The 17,563-nt window shown below is 42.2% G+C and overlaps 1 protein-coding gene across 7 annotated transcripts in view; it reads right to left on the bottom strand.

Moving 5' to 3' along the window:
• LOC311150826 (uncharacterized protein) overlaps positions 1–17,563 on the bottom strand; it is a 32,570-nt gene that overhangs the window by 12,952 nt on the left and 2,055 nt on the right. For 5 of the 7 annotated variants that reach the window (XR_014615142.1, XR_014615143.1, XM_084188370.1 and 2 more), the window contains exons 2-4: positions 7,239–7,394; positions 6,425–6,469; positions 3,353–3,421 (exon numbers count right to left, since the gene is read on the bottom strand). Coding sequence is in view for 5 of the 7 variants with exons in the window: in XM_084188370.1 (XP_084044496.1) it covers positions 3,353–3,421; positions 6,425–6,469; positions 7,239–7,394 (270 nt within the window). In the remaining 2 variants the exon portion in view is untranslated. The remainder of the gene's footprint in view (positions 1–3,352; positions 3,422–6,424; positions 6,470–7,238; positions 7,395–17,563) is intronic. The other 2 variants (XM_084188371.1, XM_084188372.1) reach the window with 2 other exon arrangements.

A 17,563-nucleotide genomic window follows, 5' to 3' on the forward strand; every position in this document is an offset into this window, starting at 1 on the left:
ACAGTAGTCCACCATCAAAACCCTAATTGGGTCATTTGGCTAGTTCTATTTTTAAATGGGCAGATAAGTATTACATGAGTCGCTTGAGATGAAGTGACATATTCAAACTACTACAACCACTATGACTTCTTTTCACACATTTTCCATTTTAGTCATTTTAGTCAAACCCACAACCCTGGCGTTGCAAACACCATGCTCTACCAACTGAGCTACATCCCCTGCCGGCCATTCCCTCCCCTACTCTGGACGACGCTGGGCCAATTGTGCGCCGCCCCATGGGTCTCACCAGTTCAACCTGTTTGTAGCTATACGGTCATTGCTTGGTCATTGTACATGAGTACTAAGTCAAGCCTCTAAATGAGTGAAAGACACTACGAAATCTGAATGGACAGCAGGTTTATTGTATCTTTGATAGTGCCATTCCTTATACCTTTTGTGACAGACATGTGTTTGCTAGTACTTACTAGAAACCTGTCTTCGTTTGCTTTCAATGTTGTCATAGATGACACATTTTTGACCATACATACTATTAGAAATTACTGGAACTTCACTGACACTGCTTTCCAATTATTGAGTTCCATCTATAGACCACAATGTTTAGAGTTTGAAATCTAAACTAGCTGGGTAAGTCTCTTTAGGGCGAGTGGGAGTCAGCACTGACCCATTTCAGATATCTGGTGTTCAAATCAAATCAAAATGTATTGGCCACATGCGCCGAATACAACAGGTGCAGACATTTTTAATAAAAAAAGTAAAATAAAACAACAACAAAAAAGTGTTGGGAAAAAAAGAGCAGAAGTAAAATAAAATAACAGTAGGGAGGCTATATATACAGTGGGGTACCGGTGCAGAGTCAATGTGCGGGGGCACCGGCTAGTTGAGGTAGTTGAAGTAATATGTACATGTGGGTAGAGTTAAAGTGACTATGCAAAAATAATTAACAGAGTAGCAGCAGCGTAAAAAGATGGGGTGGGGGGCAGTGCAAATAGTTAGGGTAGCCATGATTAGCTGTTCAGGAGTCTTATGGCTTGGGGGTAGAAGCTGTTGAGAAGTCTTTTGGACCTAGACTTGGCACTCCGGTACCGCTTGCCGTGCGGTAGCAGAGAGAACAGTCTATGACTAGGGTGGCTGGAGTCTTTGACAATTTTGAGGGCCTTCCTCTAGCTTACCATGGAGTGTGGAATTCGGTAAAAGTACTTGAACTCATATAGTCAGACTCAAAATACATGGAATCCTCCATATCAGGGAGCACGTTTTTCCAAAGCCACCTCGGGCTAAGTATGCAACATCATATTTCATTACCCTGTCCTAGGACATCTAGAAAGTTGGTTTAAGGAACAGTCGAAAGCTAGTTTCTCAAGGGGTTGGCTTTAACAAAAGTGGACAGCTAACGAGAAATGATTAACACCTGTGCAATAAGTCCTCCAGCAAGCCGGTCTCTAAATATTTCTAAGCTTATGTGCAGTCTTTTTTTTGGGGTGAAAAATCGACGCTTTACCATGCAAGGAAAAAAAGAATATTCACAAAAAACACATAAGCCTTAACCAATAAATAATCTGGAAAACACGTTTTTATTGTGTTTAACGAATGGATGACGAAGACAAAAATTATGGAAAGATGGGGACAAATAGCTGACCTGAATACGTTCAAAAACCAACAAACACAGAACATTAATAGTAATCCTAATATGGACAACAGAAAAATAAATAAGTTAATGAGGGAATGCTTCACTGATAAAGTAAAAAAAAAAATCTTCAACAATACTTTCAAGAAAGTAACTACTTAGACGAAAGGAGAAACTCAAGTAAAAAAGTACAAATATAATTCCTGCTAAGTGGATGAATATATTTACATTTACGTCATTTAGCAGACGCTCTTATCCAGAGCGACTTACAAATTGGTGCATTCACCCTATATGTGCTGGTTAGGACCCTAGGGTATGAAGTACTGTGGTTGTAAAAAAGAGAACCAATCTGTTGTCCAAGTGCAGCTGTTCATTGCATAAGTTGCTAGTCTGCTGGGTATTGCAAGCAGTCTGTTAAGTGGAAATGCACATATCATAGAAAAGCATTTTTCAGCCTGGCATTTAAAAGTGCTCCAAAAATCCTGAAGGCATAGTCTTCATCCCACCATAGGAGATCTTCAAAAAAGACTTGAGGGGTCAACTTCTACATGACTTAACCCTTCAAAGTATTCTGCCAGAGAATGGTGATTTTACAGAGGGTTTTTCAGCAAACGCTCCTCAAGCAATGGGAAACAAGTCTAAAGGAGCAATAAGTCGACTTGGGACCACATGCCATGGGGGATATGGCTACTGGTTACTGGTTGTGGAGGCCTAAGATCACACAACTCTTTCCCTGAACCCCGTCAGTCTGAGAAGTGCCAGCACTTTCCTCCTCCGCCGCTTCCTCCTCATCCTCAAACGGGTTTATGAGGCCATAGAGGAAGGTGAAGAAGCCTTGAAACCAATCGGAGCCCTCCTCTGCTAACATATCCAGGACCTCCTCGAGGGAGTCCGAGCTTTCCTGACTGCCATCTTTGGTCAGGCCTACGCAAACAGAGGGGAAAACAAGGAAAGAGAGATAGGGAGGGAGGAAGAAAAAGAAAGAGAAAAAGGTGGAGCAGGGAAAAAGGGAGGAAAGTTTTAAGCGAGGTCAGGCAGCGAGGGAAACTATGCAGGTCTAAGGTAGCATGAAGCAGAGTTAGAGACTAAAGAGAGGAGAGAAAAGCAATAGCATAGCCTAGAGGGGGGTGGGCATGCAGAGGGCCTCTATAAAATCTATCACTAGCAGCAGGGGGACCACAGCTGTGCCAGACAGGCAGTGGTCTGGGTGACAAAGCAGAGCAGTAGTCTTTATGGCAGACAGCAGCAGAGTAGACCGAGTACCAGAACATGGAACCAACTCATTGGAGCAAACACTCCTGAAGTCGGTTCTTCCCTTTTGATTAGAAAGAAATTAGCAACTTTAAAATCATTTAACAAGCGACTTAGAGATGAGAGAACACAGAAGTCCTTGTTATGACTGAGTAATTCTTAAAGTATGCAGCAGTTTGGCCCTGTGCCAATTGTGGTGCATGTCTACCAGGACTTGTGATAACTGCATGCCATGTCAGTGGTGTGGGCCTGAAACGCAATAGTCAGTATGGAATCGAACCCTAAACACCTTTTCACACCATGCACATGCAGACCTTGTTGATTAATTGTCCAGTTTGGTAGAATTGACTAAAATAGTCTCTTGTGGCAGAGATCAGTTAAACCAAAGTCAGTCATGCAAAAGAAACCCAAATCAGTTATGTAATCACACAAACACACGTCAATAAATAACAATCCAGTTCAAATCGATGAACTTGCCTAGCAGTACTTTAGCATCCTCCACATCGAAGTCACCATCTCCATCGGCATCATAGGACGAAAGTTTACCTAGTAAAGTAACCGGAGTTAGTCTTTAGCCACGGGTCAATGGGGGTTGGGTATGTACGGTGAAATGTGGGTGGGTATACCCTACGCAATGGAATTGCTTAGGATGGGGGTTACTAGCATTTAGGTTATAATAACAAAACAATATGTTAATTGCTATCGTTCTTGGATGATGATTTAGGATAATCATTACTGTTAATTTCTGCATTTCCAGAAGTATTGCTCTTAATTTCTATGATAAGCAATATTACCGTTTAGTATTTTTTTTTAATGATCATATTAGCGTTTCTGGTAAATCACATTAGCATTATAGTAACCCCCCCCCCCCCCCCCCTTTTTTTGTTTTTGAAACTAATAAAACATAAAATCTTGGTTAACCAGACATAAAATCTTGCATAATTTGGTCAGCTGCGTGATTAACTTCTGGCTCTATATGTGTTAGAAATTGAGAGCTCCGGCAAAAACGAAGTCTCCACCCTCGCAAAAGGAAACTCTGCTGCCCCCCCCCCCCCAACATTCTTTGCATCTTGTGCCAATATCAGTTATTTTTAAGTCTTGGTTCCAATAGTTTAAAAAAAATTCTAAGAGGTTGTCAGTTGGATAGACTCTGCAAGGTTTTGTATCTTCCCTATCATATGAATATCATTTTCTGACTAATAGGATTCCCTCAAGATTGCTCTGATGTCCAAAATATTACAAATCGAAATTGTGATATTAAACTTTTAAGTTGCATGTATTTGAAAATATCTACATTGGCCAGTCCAAAATTACTTTTTAATTGTGTCATGGAAATGAACTTATTTCCCATTACCAAGTAATTTACAGTTTCCAAGGATTGTTCCATAGGGTTGTGTTTTTTGGGAGTGATATTGGTTCTTGTAGAATCTGTTTCATTTTCTTCCATATTTTTATAGTGTTTCTTAACTATGAAGTTGTTAATGTTCTTTGAAAATAGACACTGGATTCTGGGGGTGAGCATGCGCATCTTCAATAATTCCTATTTAGTGCATTTAACAATATGTCAAAAGTAAAAGCCTTGGGTACAATTAAAACCACCCTCAGATTTAGGGAGATTTAAAACGTTCCTTTTTATTCTGAGTTTTATTTGCCCATATAAAGTCTTATGGCAGAGTATACTTTTTTAAAGAATGTCTTCAGTGGGGTAATTGGTATACAGGCCAGGCGTTTCTATGCGTGCTCAAGCAAAAAAATTACAAACATTAACATAGGGCCAAGAATTGACAAAATTAAACAATGAATGCGCACGAATTAGCGGGAGACAGAGCGCATTCTGAAGAGAGATGTGCCTACTAGTGAGCCTTCACCAAACACACGCTTCCCTTCTTCGTGTCAACATTCTAAATTAGGGATGTCATTTATCAAAATTATAAGCTGTAGTGTAGACCACTACTCAATTATTTTAAATAGGCCTTCAACAGGAAATGCATGTGAAACCTTAACGCCAGACAAGGCTTGCGCAGCAATAAAGCAGCATTTTTTATATTTCAGATCCATTGGGGTACGATACAGACCCGACCCAATTTGGATCCGATTCATCTGACATATTTTGGATAGGATCTGGTCTACCTCGGCTCCGAATCGGATACGGACTTTCAAAAGAAAATAACTGGTTCCTGTCAGTGTTGGATAGGAATTTCACGGATCCAAGTCGGTTCAGATCTCAATTTCGGGATCCGAGAATACCTTGAGTCTACGCGCAGAATCTGCACATGAGAGATTAGCCTTATAGTAACATGTTAGCATTTCAATATTTAAAATGTTTTAATGATGAGGTACAAATAACAACCAGGGGTTGGAACCAAAATTATTTTTCAATCGTTTCATTCTGAAACTAACCATTATTTTGTTTGTTCCGTTCAACTGTTCCGACTGGCAAAATAAAAAAATAAAGTCCTGAACAAAAATTTACATTAGCTTGACATTAAATTACATTTTTACATTTATTTTTTATTTTTAATAAGTTACTTCACTAATCAATGTGGATACAGGAGTTTGCTATGGAGCGTGCAAGCTATAGGCCTAGTCGTTGTAGCCTGGACGCTATAGGCTGCCTAGGCAATAGTTGTTTACAATGCGCAATAGACAACCAAGTGTAGGGCGCGAGATGCGACTGAAATTTTGCGGGGAGAGAGCGAGAGTGGGTGGAGGAGGAGGCTTTGCTTGAAGCGCTGGGCATCTTATGACATGCATTATCGGAATTAGGCCCACTGAATTATACCTACAGAGGAACGGCTTCTATGGAGGAACTTTTAATGTCTTTGAAATTCTGAGAGTTGGACCAGAGCTAGTTAGCTAACAAGCTTGTTAGTGCAGAATTAAAAACAATTCTTAACTTTTAGTAGTTAATAAATCCAACGTGAAATGTGATTCTATAGTATCCATAACTAGCACTGAAAAAGTTAATCCATTCTTCTCTAATTAAAAATCTCCCCAATTTCTGAATCACGCTTGTAACGTCAGTAGGTTACAGTAGCCTAAGCTTCAGAGGGGGAGGGGCAAGTTGCACATGCAAAGATTTTCAGCTGGCAGGCAGACACTGGAATAAGTTAGAGTGACAGAGTGAGGGCTTTGGCACAGGCGCGTTGGTGGGACGTAAAAAAAATGCCCGGAACGTAAAATAACGTTATTAACTATGTCTTATTTTAATAAATATGAGCAAGGAAGGGATGATTCAAAATATTATTTTGCCAACATTTGTTCATTTACATTGCATTATATCAAACTTATTTGATTGGTATTAATTATTCAAAAATACAGTGTGACTATTAAAAAAAATCTCTTCTATGACGGGGTCATAAAATACTAATGCAACTTTTAAATGTTATCTCTACATGCAATAAGAATTTAGTCGAAAGCAAGTGATTAGGAAATAAGGAAAGTGTATGGGAAATAAATTGATTATTTCAATTTGGACAGGAGGGTTGGTGAGTCTCATGGTTGACACATTATTATTTGGGGGCATGATCATGGGCGCAAATATCATACCTTGCAGTGTCTCAGAGAGGTTAATGTGCAAGTCCTTTGCCTTGGCTGCATGCAAGATTAAGACCAGACAAAAAAATTAACATTGGAGAAATTACAATATTTACAAGATTAATAAATTATTAATTAAGCATCAATTTGAGATCCAAAACATAATTAGTGAACAGGCATATTCAGATCCCCTCACTGAGCAATGGCACACATGCACCAAAGATAAAACTACGTCAAGGTTGAGAAGTTGAAAGTTCAATGATAAAATGCATCAAAGCACTCAGTATCACTTTGGGTTATTCCTCAATGGTATTCATGATTGTGGCGAAGGCTGAAGGTTTTATCAACTGACTGTGACAGAATGCTGTAGCTAGCAAGACATGTAGCCTTGCTGCAGTAGCAGTTGTGTTTCCTGTTAAAAGGTCCAATGCAGCTGTTTTTATCTCAATATCAAATCATTTCTGGGTTAGAATTAAGTACCTTACTGTGATTGCTTTCAATTAAAATGGTCAAAAAGCAATTTCTCAAGCAAGACTTTTGCTAGTACTGTCTGGGAGTGGCCTGAGGGAGTGGCCTGAGGGAGGGGCCTTATTGGGAGAGCCTAATTGGGAGGGATATGTAACCTGAAAACTAGCTGTTATTTGCAGAGGTGGGCAAACTCTTTGTTATTGGTCTATTAACTCATACCGCCTGGTGATGTCCCAAAAATATTCTGCCAGTCTTTTCAAACAGCTCTTACACTAAAAGCGCATTATCATTGTCACAATATTATTACAACCTCAGTGTGTGTGTGTGTGTGTGTGTGTGTATTTAAGGTGTCACTTACCGATGACGCCTTGGTAGTCGACCAGGTCGAAGTAGACGACGGCCACAGAGGTCCAGACACCCAGGAGGGCCAGCACCATGAACCAGGTGAAGAAGGAGCTTCCCCCTGCTCCCTCAGGCTTCTTGCCATTCTTACTGGCCAGCTGTGCTTTGGCTTCTGTAATGGTGGGTGGGAGAGAGAGAAGTCAGAGAGTCAGACCTAAAACAAATATTGTACAGGATAAAGGCATGTGTATACATAAGCTACACACAAATGCAGTGTGTTCCATTTGAGTTGTAAGAGTGTCAAAATACAGGCCTAGGCCTAAATGTTCCAGAAATCAGAAAGCTTTTGTGGTTAAAAGAAGCTGACGGCAAAGATATATCTTGCCATAATACTCATGACTTAAGCATTTTTTTTTTTCTTGCAGTCAGAGATATAAAATGGGAAGTTAAATGGGTAAGAATGGAGAAATCTCATAAGCCACTGACCACATTTTTGCCACTTACAAAACAAAAAAAAGGTAGATAAAATGTTGCCTAGAAATAGCATGAAAACCTAAGAATGCCACATTTCAAACCTCAAGAGGCCTGAAAATAGGCCTTTCAAGTAACTGAATTATAATTCAGTATTGTCCTCAGAGGTAAAAATACAAAAGCAGTGGAGTAATTATTCTGGTTGCTGTTGACACTGAACACAGAGCACTATATGGGTAAAAATAACAGTATATTCGAAGAGATGGCAGTGGAAGAATGAACAGGTGCAGAGTCCGCTACCCTCAAGCTTGGTCAAACCATTCACACATACAGATCAAATCAAATGTTATTCATCACATGCTTCGTAAACAGGTGTAGGCTAACAGTGAAATGCTTACTGGACACCATATACACACAAAGCACCTGCTTATGTCAATGACAGTTATATATATTTTTTTACATTTACGTCATTTAGCAGACGCTCTTATCCAGAGCGACTTACAGTTAGTGAGTGCATATGTATAGCCCTGAACAAATTTCCAATTGCATTGATTGACTGACTGATGGCACCAATTGGACATTCAACTTCACTTTCATGCAAACCCATCTACACACTACAGTTTGAGGTTTCTTTCTAAAAAGTTCAATAAAGTGGTTCCACATCTGCACCAAAACCAACCCAAACACTAGGCCCAACCCTATGACCTTATCCACAGAGCTGTGTCCTTCTCTACATCGTCCCTCAGTTGAGTACAACAAAAGGCAAAGTATCAACCCCAGATGTGCACCCCCTCATAATAACAATGGTTTCTCCACCATCACCAAAAAAGGAACATTTCACGGGTCGAATCAACGTCTATAGAAGTAATCCCTCATTCCGGAGAAGGTTGTTATCTGGCGACATCGTTCCATCTACCTTCTGTCGGTTCGACTACCACCGCGGGTTCCAACACCGGGATAGGCTCGACTATCGGCACTTCCATCTGTACAGTCCGTCCCTGACCCGTCCGAATGGGAAAAGCTTCAGTGAGTCTCATCTCCCTTATCCTTTCCCCAAACCCCTTTGCAACAGCTGCCCTCCTCTTTTAGTTCCAGGCAAACTCAGCCGGAACCCGATACGGGACCTGAATCAGCAAATAGGGCTATTTTTAGAGCTGTCCGCTCTAAAGACATTCAGGCATTCATATGGAGAGGCGGTGTTAATGCCATACCAACGTGACATTACCCAGCATCCCTCGGGACAGAACCCCAGGGACTCAAAGGGTCATAAAAAATGGCTGTTGTTATTACCTTCCATCGCAGTAACAATAGAACAGCAGCAGGCAGAGAAGTTGAGATCTTTACTAAGTGAACTGGCTGACACTCATTCACACACTACCGTGTGGTGGAGCGGGCTGAGGGAGAGGGATTTAAAGGCTACAGGCCACAGCCCATGCAAATCCTGGCAGACTTTCAGTGACTTTGCTTGGCTGCCAGGGGGATACTCATTAGCCCTACATGGGCGGTTTAAGCAGGCTCTCAGAGAGAGTAGAGGCATTTCAAAACTACTCTGCACACTCAGGATTGAGGGACGTCATTCACAAACGTACATCACCTGTCTGACATAGGTAAAGGACAATCTGCTGCAAAGAAGTGTGAGTTTTGGGGAAGGAGTTGGGTTATTGCCAATGTGTTAAATGTTGCTCATTCAGGCCTCCCGAGTGACGCAGCGGTCTAAGGCGCCACTACAGCCTCGGGTTTGATCCCAGGCTGTGTCACAGCCGGCCGTGCCCGGGAGACCAATGGGGCAGCGCACAATTGGCCCAGCGTCGTCCGGATTAGGGGGAAGGTTTTGCCGGCCAGGATTTCCTTGTCTCATCGTGCTCTAGCGACTCCTTGTGGCGGGCCGGGCCCCTGCAAGCTGACATCAGTCGTCAGTTGGACGGTGTTTCCTCTGACACACTGGTGCGAGCAGTGTGTCAAGAAGCAGTGCAGCTTGGCAGGGTCGTGTTTCGGAGGACGCATGGCTCTCGACCTTCGCCTCTACCGAGTCCGTAGGGGAGTTGCAGCGATGAGACAAGATTTTAACTACCAATTGGATATCACAATAATGTGGGAGAAAAAGGGGGTAAAATAAATGTTATATATATACAGTGGGGAGAACAAGTATTTGATACACTGCCGATTTTGCAGGTTTTCCTACTTACAAAGCATGTAGAGGTCTGTAATTTTTATCATAGGTACAATTTAACTGTGAGAGATGGAATCTAAAACAAAAATCCAGAAAATCACATTGTATGATTTTTAAGTAATTAATTTGCATTTTATTGCATGACATAAGTATTTGATACATCAGAAAAGCAGAACGTAATATTTGGTACAGAAACCTTTGTTTGCAATTACAGAGATCATACGTTTCCTGTAGGTCTTGACCAGGTTTGCACACACTGCAGCAGGGATTTGGCCCACTCCTCCATACAAACCTTCTCCAGATCCTTCAGGTTTCGGGGCTGTCGCTGGGCAATACGGACTTTCAGCTCCCTCCAAAGATTTTCTATTGGGTTCGGGTCCGGAGACTGGCTAGGCCACTCCAGGACCTTGAGATGCTTCTTACTCACTCCTTAGTTGCCCTGGCTGTGTGTTTCGGGTCGTTGTCATGCTGGAAGACCCAGCCACGACCCATCTTCAATGCTCTTACTGAGGGAAGGAGGTTGTTGGCCAAGATCTCGCAATACATGGCCCCATCCCATCCTCCCCTCAATACGGTGCAGTCGTCCTGTCCCCTTTGCAGAAAAGCATCCCCAAAGAATGATGTTTCCACCTCCATGCTTCACGGTTGGGATGGTGTTCTTGGGATTGTACTCATCCTTCTTCTTCCTCCAAACACGGCGAGTGGAGTTTAGACCAAAAAGCTATATTTTTGTCTCATCAGACCACATGACCTTCTCCCATTCCTCCTCTGGATCATCCAGATGGTCATTGGCAAACTTCAGACGGGCCTGGACATGCGCTGGCTTGAGCAGGGGGATCTTGCGTGCGCTGCAGGATTTTAATCCATGACGGCGTAGTGTGTTACTAATGGTTTTCTTTGAGACTGTGGTCCCAGCTCTCTTCAGGTCATTGACCAGGTCCTGCCGTGTAATTATGGGCTGATCCCTCACCTTCCTCATGATCATTGATGCCCCACGAGGTGAGATATTGCATGGAGCCCCAGACCGAGGGTGATTGACCGTCATCTTGAACTTCTTCAATTTTCTAATAATTGCGCCAACAGTTGTTGCCTTCTCACCAAGCTGCTTGCCTATTGTCCTGTAGCCCATCCCAGCCTTGTGCAGGTCTACAATTTTATCCCTGATGTCCTTACACAGCTCTCTGGTCTTGGCCATTGTGGAGAGGTTGGAGTCTGTTTGATTGAGTGTGTGGACAGGTGTCTTTTATACAGGTAACAAGTTCAAACAGGTGCAGTTAATACAGGTAATGAGTGGAGAACAGGAGGGCTTCTTAAAGAAAAACTAACAGGTCTGTGAGAGCCGGAATTTTTACTGGTTGGTAGTTGATCAAATACTTATGTCATGCAATAAAATGCAAATTAATTATTTAAAAATCATACAATGTGATTTTCTGGATTTTTGTGTTAGATTCCGTCTCTCACAGTTTAAGTGTACCTATGATAAAAATTACAGACCTCTACATGCTTTGTAAGTAGGAAAACCTGCAAAAATCGGCAGTGTATCAAATACTTGTTCTCCCCACTGTATATCTTCATTTTCTCTAAATAAGCTTTGTTGTACAATTAAAAAGGTACTTTAAACAGTCAGCAATAATCTTTTTTTGTTGGTATTTTACCCCCTTTCTCTCCCCAATTTCGATTTTGTCTCATCGAAACTACCCAACGGGCTTGGGAGGGGAAGGTCGAGTCATGCGTCCTCCAAAACATGACCCGCCAAACCGCGCTTCTTAACACCCGCCCGCTTAACCCGGAAGCCAGCCGCACCAATGTGTCGGAGGAAACACCGTTCAACTGACGACAGAGGTCAGCCTGCAGGCGCCCGGCTCCCCACAAGGAGTCGCTAGAATGCGATGAGCCAAACCCGGAATGCGCTGTGCCAATTGTGCGCCGCCCTATGTGACTCCCAATCACGGCCGGTTGTGACACAGCCTGGGAACGAACCCTGGTCTGTGTTGACGCCTCTGCGCCACTCGGGAGGCCCATTCAGCAATAAGTTGACACACCTAATTCATGTTTTTTCTTCTTCTTTTTTTTCTACTATTTTTTACATTGTAGAATAATAGTGAAGACATCAAAACTATGAAATAACACATATGGAATCATAAAGTAACCAAAAAAGTGTTAAACAAATCAAAATATATTTTATATTTGAGATTCTTCAAATAGCCACCCTTTGCCTTGATGACAGCTTTGCACACTCTTGGCATTCTCTCAACCAGCTTCATGAGGTAGTCACCTGGAATGCATTTCAATTAACAGGTGTGCCTTCTTAAAAGTGAATTTGTGGAATTTCTTTCCTTAATGCGTTTGAGCCAATCAGTTGTGTGGTGACAAGGTAAGGGTGGTATACAGAAGAAAGCCCTATTTGGTAAAAGACCAAGTCCATATTATGGCAAGAACAGCTCAAATAAGCAAAGAGAAACGACAGTCCATCATTACTTTAAGACATGAAGGTCAATCAATACGGAACATTTCAAGAACTTTGAAAGTTTCTTAAAGTGCAGTCGCAAAAACCATCAAGCGCTATTATTAAACTGGCTCTCATGAGGACCGCCACTGAAATGGAAGACCCAGAGTTACCTCTGCTGCAGAGGATAAATTCATTAGAGTTACCAGCCTCAGAAATTGCAGCCCAAATAAATGCTTCAGAGTTCAAGTCACAGACACATCTTAACATCAACTGTTCAGAAGAGACTGCGTGAATCAGGCCTTCATGGTTGAATTTCTGCAAAGAAACCACTACTAAAGGACACCAATAAGAAGAAGAGACTTGCTTGGGCCAAGAAACACGAGCAATGGACATTAGACCGGTGGAAATGTGTCCTTTGGTCTTGAGTCCAAATTTGAGATTTTTGGTTCCAACCGCCGTGTCTTTGTGAGAAGCGATGTTGGTGAACGGATGATCTCTGCATGTGTATTTCCCACTGTAAAGCATGGAGGAGGAGGTGTTATGGTGTGGGGGTGCTTTGCTGGTGACACTGTCAGTGAATCATTTAGAATTCAAGGCACACTTAACCAGCATGGCTACCACAGCATTCTGCAGCGATACACCATCCCATCTGGTTTGGGCTTAGTGGGACTATCATTTGTTTTTCAACGGGACAATGACCCAACACACCTCCAGGCTGTGTAAGGAGTGGCCTTGGGACAAGTCTCTGAATGTCCTTGAGTGGCCCAGCCAAAGCCCGGACTTGAACCGGATCGAACATCTCTGGAGAGACCTGAAAATAGCTGTGCAGCGACGTTCCCTATCCATCCTGACAGAGCTTGAGAGGATCTACAGAGAAGAATGGGAGAAACTCCCCAAATACAGGTATGCCGTCATACCCAAGAAGACTTGAGGCTTTAATCGCTGCCAAAGGTGCTTCAACAAAGTACGGAGTAAGGGGTCTGAATACTTATGTAAATGTCATATTTCCGTTTATTTTATACATTTGCAAACATTTCTAAAAACCTGTTTTTGCTTTGTCATTATGGGGTATTGTGTGTAGATTGATGAGCGAAAAAAACAATTTAATCTATTTTAAAATAAGGCTGTAACGTAACAAAATGTGGGGTCTGAATACTTTCCAAAGGCACTGAATATCGTAAAAAATAGTATACCGCCAAGCCCTAGCATCTCCTCATTACATACAGATCTCTGGTGTAAATGGGAAGGTGAACAGCAAAAAGACAACATGAGAACAAGCAGACAAATGCTCATAAAAAACAGAGAAAGAAAAACCTTATTCTTGCAAAACAAGGCATTTGGAATATTGTGCAAAAACATAAATTCGAACTGATTCTATATAAATCTCCCAGCCCTAGTGTAAAAGGGGCCATGCTAAAAGCCTGCGTACTGTATAAGTGATAAATATTTTTTTCTGATACAGAATAAAGAAATAACAGGATATTGGCAGATGATAAGTTGGCTTTATTCAGTGCCAAAATATTTTTTCTAAAACAAATATGGACAGTGGCTTCACTTCTGCTGTGTATTCACTTGTGGGTTCCTCTCTTGATGTCACTTTCCCAAACAATTTTCTGACATGACTTCGGTCAAATTCTGATACAATCTAAATGTCGCCCAAAATACAAATGTACAGTGATATGTCGTATTGTGACTTTTACACTCACCGGCCTGTTTCTTAGGTACACCACCCCGTTCACGAAAATGGATCGCTCCTACAGACAGTGAGTCACGTGGCTGTTGCTTGCTATATAAAGCAGGCAGACAGACGTCGAGGCATTCAGTTACTGTTATATTGAACGTTAGAATGGGCAAAACAAGTGACCTAAGCGACTTTGAGCGTGGTATGATCGTCAGTGCCAGGCACGCCAGATCCAGTATCTCAGAAACAGCTGCCGTCTGGGCTTTTCATGCACAACAGTGTATAGGGTTTACCGAGACTGTTGCGACATACTAAAAACATCCAGTCAGCGGCAGTCCTGTGGGCGAAAATACAGTGGGGAGAACAAGTATTTGATACACTGCCAATTTTGCAGGTTTTCCTACTTACAAAGCATGTAGAGGTCTGTAATTTTTATCATAGGCACACTTCAACTGTGAGAGACGGAATCTAACACAAAAATCCAGAAAATCACATTGTATGATTTTTAAGTAATTAATTTGCATTTTATTGCATGACAAGTATTTGATCAACTACCAACCAGTAAGAATTCCGGCTCTCACAGACCTGTTCGTTTTTCTTTACGAAGCCCTCCTGTTCTCCACTCATTACCTGTATTAACTGCACCTGTTTGAACTCATTACCTGTATAAAAGACACCTGTCCACACACTCAATCAAACAGACTCCAACCTCTCCACAATGGCCAAGACCAGAGAGCTGTGTAAGGACATCAGGGATAAAATTGTAGACCTACACAAGGCTGGGATGGGTTACAGGACAATAGGCAAGCAGCTTGGTGAGAAGGCAACAACTGTTGGCGCAATTATTAGAAAATTGAAGAAGTTCAAGATGACGGTCAATCACCCTCGGTCTGGGGCTCCATGCAATATCTCACCTCGTGGGGCATCAATGATCATGAAGAAGGTGAGGGATCAGCCCATAATTACACAGCAGGATCTGGTCAATGACCTGAAGAGAGCTGGGACCACAGTCTCAAAGAAAACCATTAGTAACACACTACGCCGTCATGGATTAAAATCCTGCAGCGCACGCAAGGTCCCCCTGCTCAAGCCAGCGCATGTCCCGTCTGAAGTTTGCCAATGACCATCTGGATGATCCAGAGGAGGAATGGGAGAAGGTCATGTGGTCTGATGAGACAAAAATAGCCAGTCTCCAGACCTGAACCCAATAGAAAATCTTTGGAGGGAGCTGAAAGTCCGTATTGCCCAGCGACAGCCCCGAAACCTGAAGGATCTGGAGAAGGTCTGTATGGAGGAGTGGGCCAAAATCCCTGCTGCAGTGTGTGCAAACCTGGTCAAGACCTACAGGAAACGTATGATCTCTGTAATTGCAAACAAAGGTTTCTGTACCAAATATTAAGTTCTGCTTTTCTGATGTATCAAATACTTATGTCATGCAATAAAATGCAAATTAATTACTTAAAAATCATACAATGTAATTTTCTGGATTTTTGTTTTAGATTCCGTCTCTCACAGTTGAAGTGTACCTATGATAAAAAGTATAGACCTCTACATGCTTTGTAAGTAGGAAAACCTGCAAAATCGGCAGTGTATCAAATACTTGTTCTCCCCACTGTAGCTTGTTGACGAGAGAGGTCAAAGGATAATGGCAAGAATTGTGCAAGCTAACAGGCGGGCCTCAAACAGGCAAATAACAGCGCAGTACAACAGTGGTATGCAGAACGGCATCTCGGAATGCACAACTCATCAAACCTTGTCACGGATGGGCTATTGCAGCAGACCACCACACCGGGTTCCACTCCTATCAGCTAAAAACAAGAAGCGGCTCCAGTGGGCACTCAATCGCCTACACTGCACAATTGAGGAGTGGAAAAACATTGTCTGGAACATGACAGCGAGTTCAGTTTACTTGAATGGCCTGCACAGTCCCCAGACCTCCAACTAATAGAGCATCTTTGGGATGAGATGGAATGGGCTGTTCGCAGAATGTATGTACTGCCGTCAAATCTGCAGCAACTGCATGATGCCATCACGCCAGCAAGGACCAACATCCCTTGGGAATGTTTCCGACACCTTGTAGAATGCCTCGAAGAATTCAGGTTGTTCTGGAGGCAAAGGGGGGTCCGACCCAGTACTAGATGGGTGTACCTAATAAACTGTTCAGAAAGTGTCGTTGCGAGGATGAAACCAAATCATAATGTTTAACAGCAACCTAATTCTGCAATCTTCCCTTTAAACCAGAATCTTACACACTGTATTTTTGACTATTCGTTTTCAATAACAAAACTATTTGCCTCTGTCTTGTATAAGGTATTTGCTACTCGCCGTAGGCTTACATTTTCAAACACTTAGCTTTCACAAGATTACAAGAGACTGAAAATAGCGTACCAAGTGGGTCTAAAAATAAATGCCAACAAACTGTCTAAACTGTTTGCATACCTCGTTGGAACATGGGTACTGACAGTCCTGAAAAAGGTTGCTGCCCTAATCTAACAGAGCTACATTTTAAAGCCCCTAAGCCATTTGTGCAGGTGTTTACGGATTTTGCATGTCATCCTTTCGCAGGTGCGAGGCCAGTTTGATTTAATCATGATCTGTTTTGTTTCCCAGCTAATACCACTTGGTTACTTTATACACTGTCATGGTTTGGTTAAAAGGGCCAGTCTCAAGTCACCAAGTCCAAAGATAGCAGAGTTGAAGAGACTCCAGACCAGATACAGGGTTAACATTCTGCTAAATACTCCCTCCAAGCACACCAGCCTCCATTCATAACCAAAGTGTCCTTTAGAGATACTGCTCACATTACCAGTAACATAACAGCATTGTATGGACTATGTGGGAACATCAGGACATTAACAATGATGCTCCGTTGAAATCTAAAATGAAGGTTTGTTTCCCACGGGGGGCCAGTATGAAAAATGTATGCATTCACTAACTGTAAGTCGCTCTGGATAAGAGCGTCTGCTAAATGACTCAAATGTAAAATGTAGCGCCAGACACAATTTAAAAGCAATTAGCCTAAATAATTTCTAAACCACATTACTGACTCTCCATAAAGACATGCTCGTCTCCTTTAATGTCTTTAGAACAAAGACATTCGGAACCATAGTGCAAACTGAACAAACAGGGTCCTGTCTCTGAGATGCAGCAGGCCCACATACTATACTGTACAAAGGACTCTAGTAATAAAATGGGCCAATTGACTTATTAAAATATTGATATACTTCGGTGCCATCAATTCAGTAAAATGAACTCAAGGATCAGTGAGAGCAAAAACAAAACAAATTCAGCATAGCTGACGAGAATGTGTGAAATGTTCACAACCCTCATTCATTAGTTATTCAACATTTCCAGTCCTACAACTCTTGTACAACTCAGTGCAAAATCCAAAGGACAGGCAAGCTAAACAGCATCCCCTACAAACAAGCTCACACCACACATGCAAGATTATTCCCCAACTAAGAACAGTATTTAGTTTGGGGGGGGGGGGGGGGGGTACACTGCAAAGAAAACACACGTGGTCACACATCAGGGCAAGCAGTTGTTGCCTTTACCAGTTCTGTGGCCTTC

The sequence above is a fragment of the Coregonus lavaretus genome, assembly GCF_964263955.1.
Source record: "Coregonus lavaretus genome assembly, chromosome: 23".
NCBI lineage: Eukaryota > Metazoa > Chordata > Actinopteri > Salmoniformes > Salmonidae > Coregonus > Coregonus lavaretus.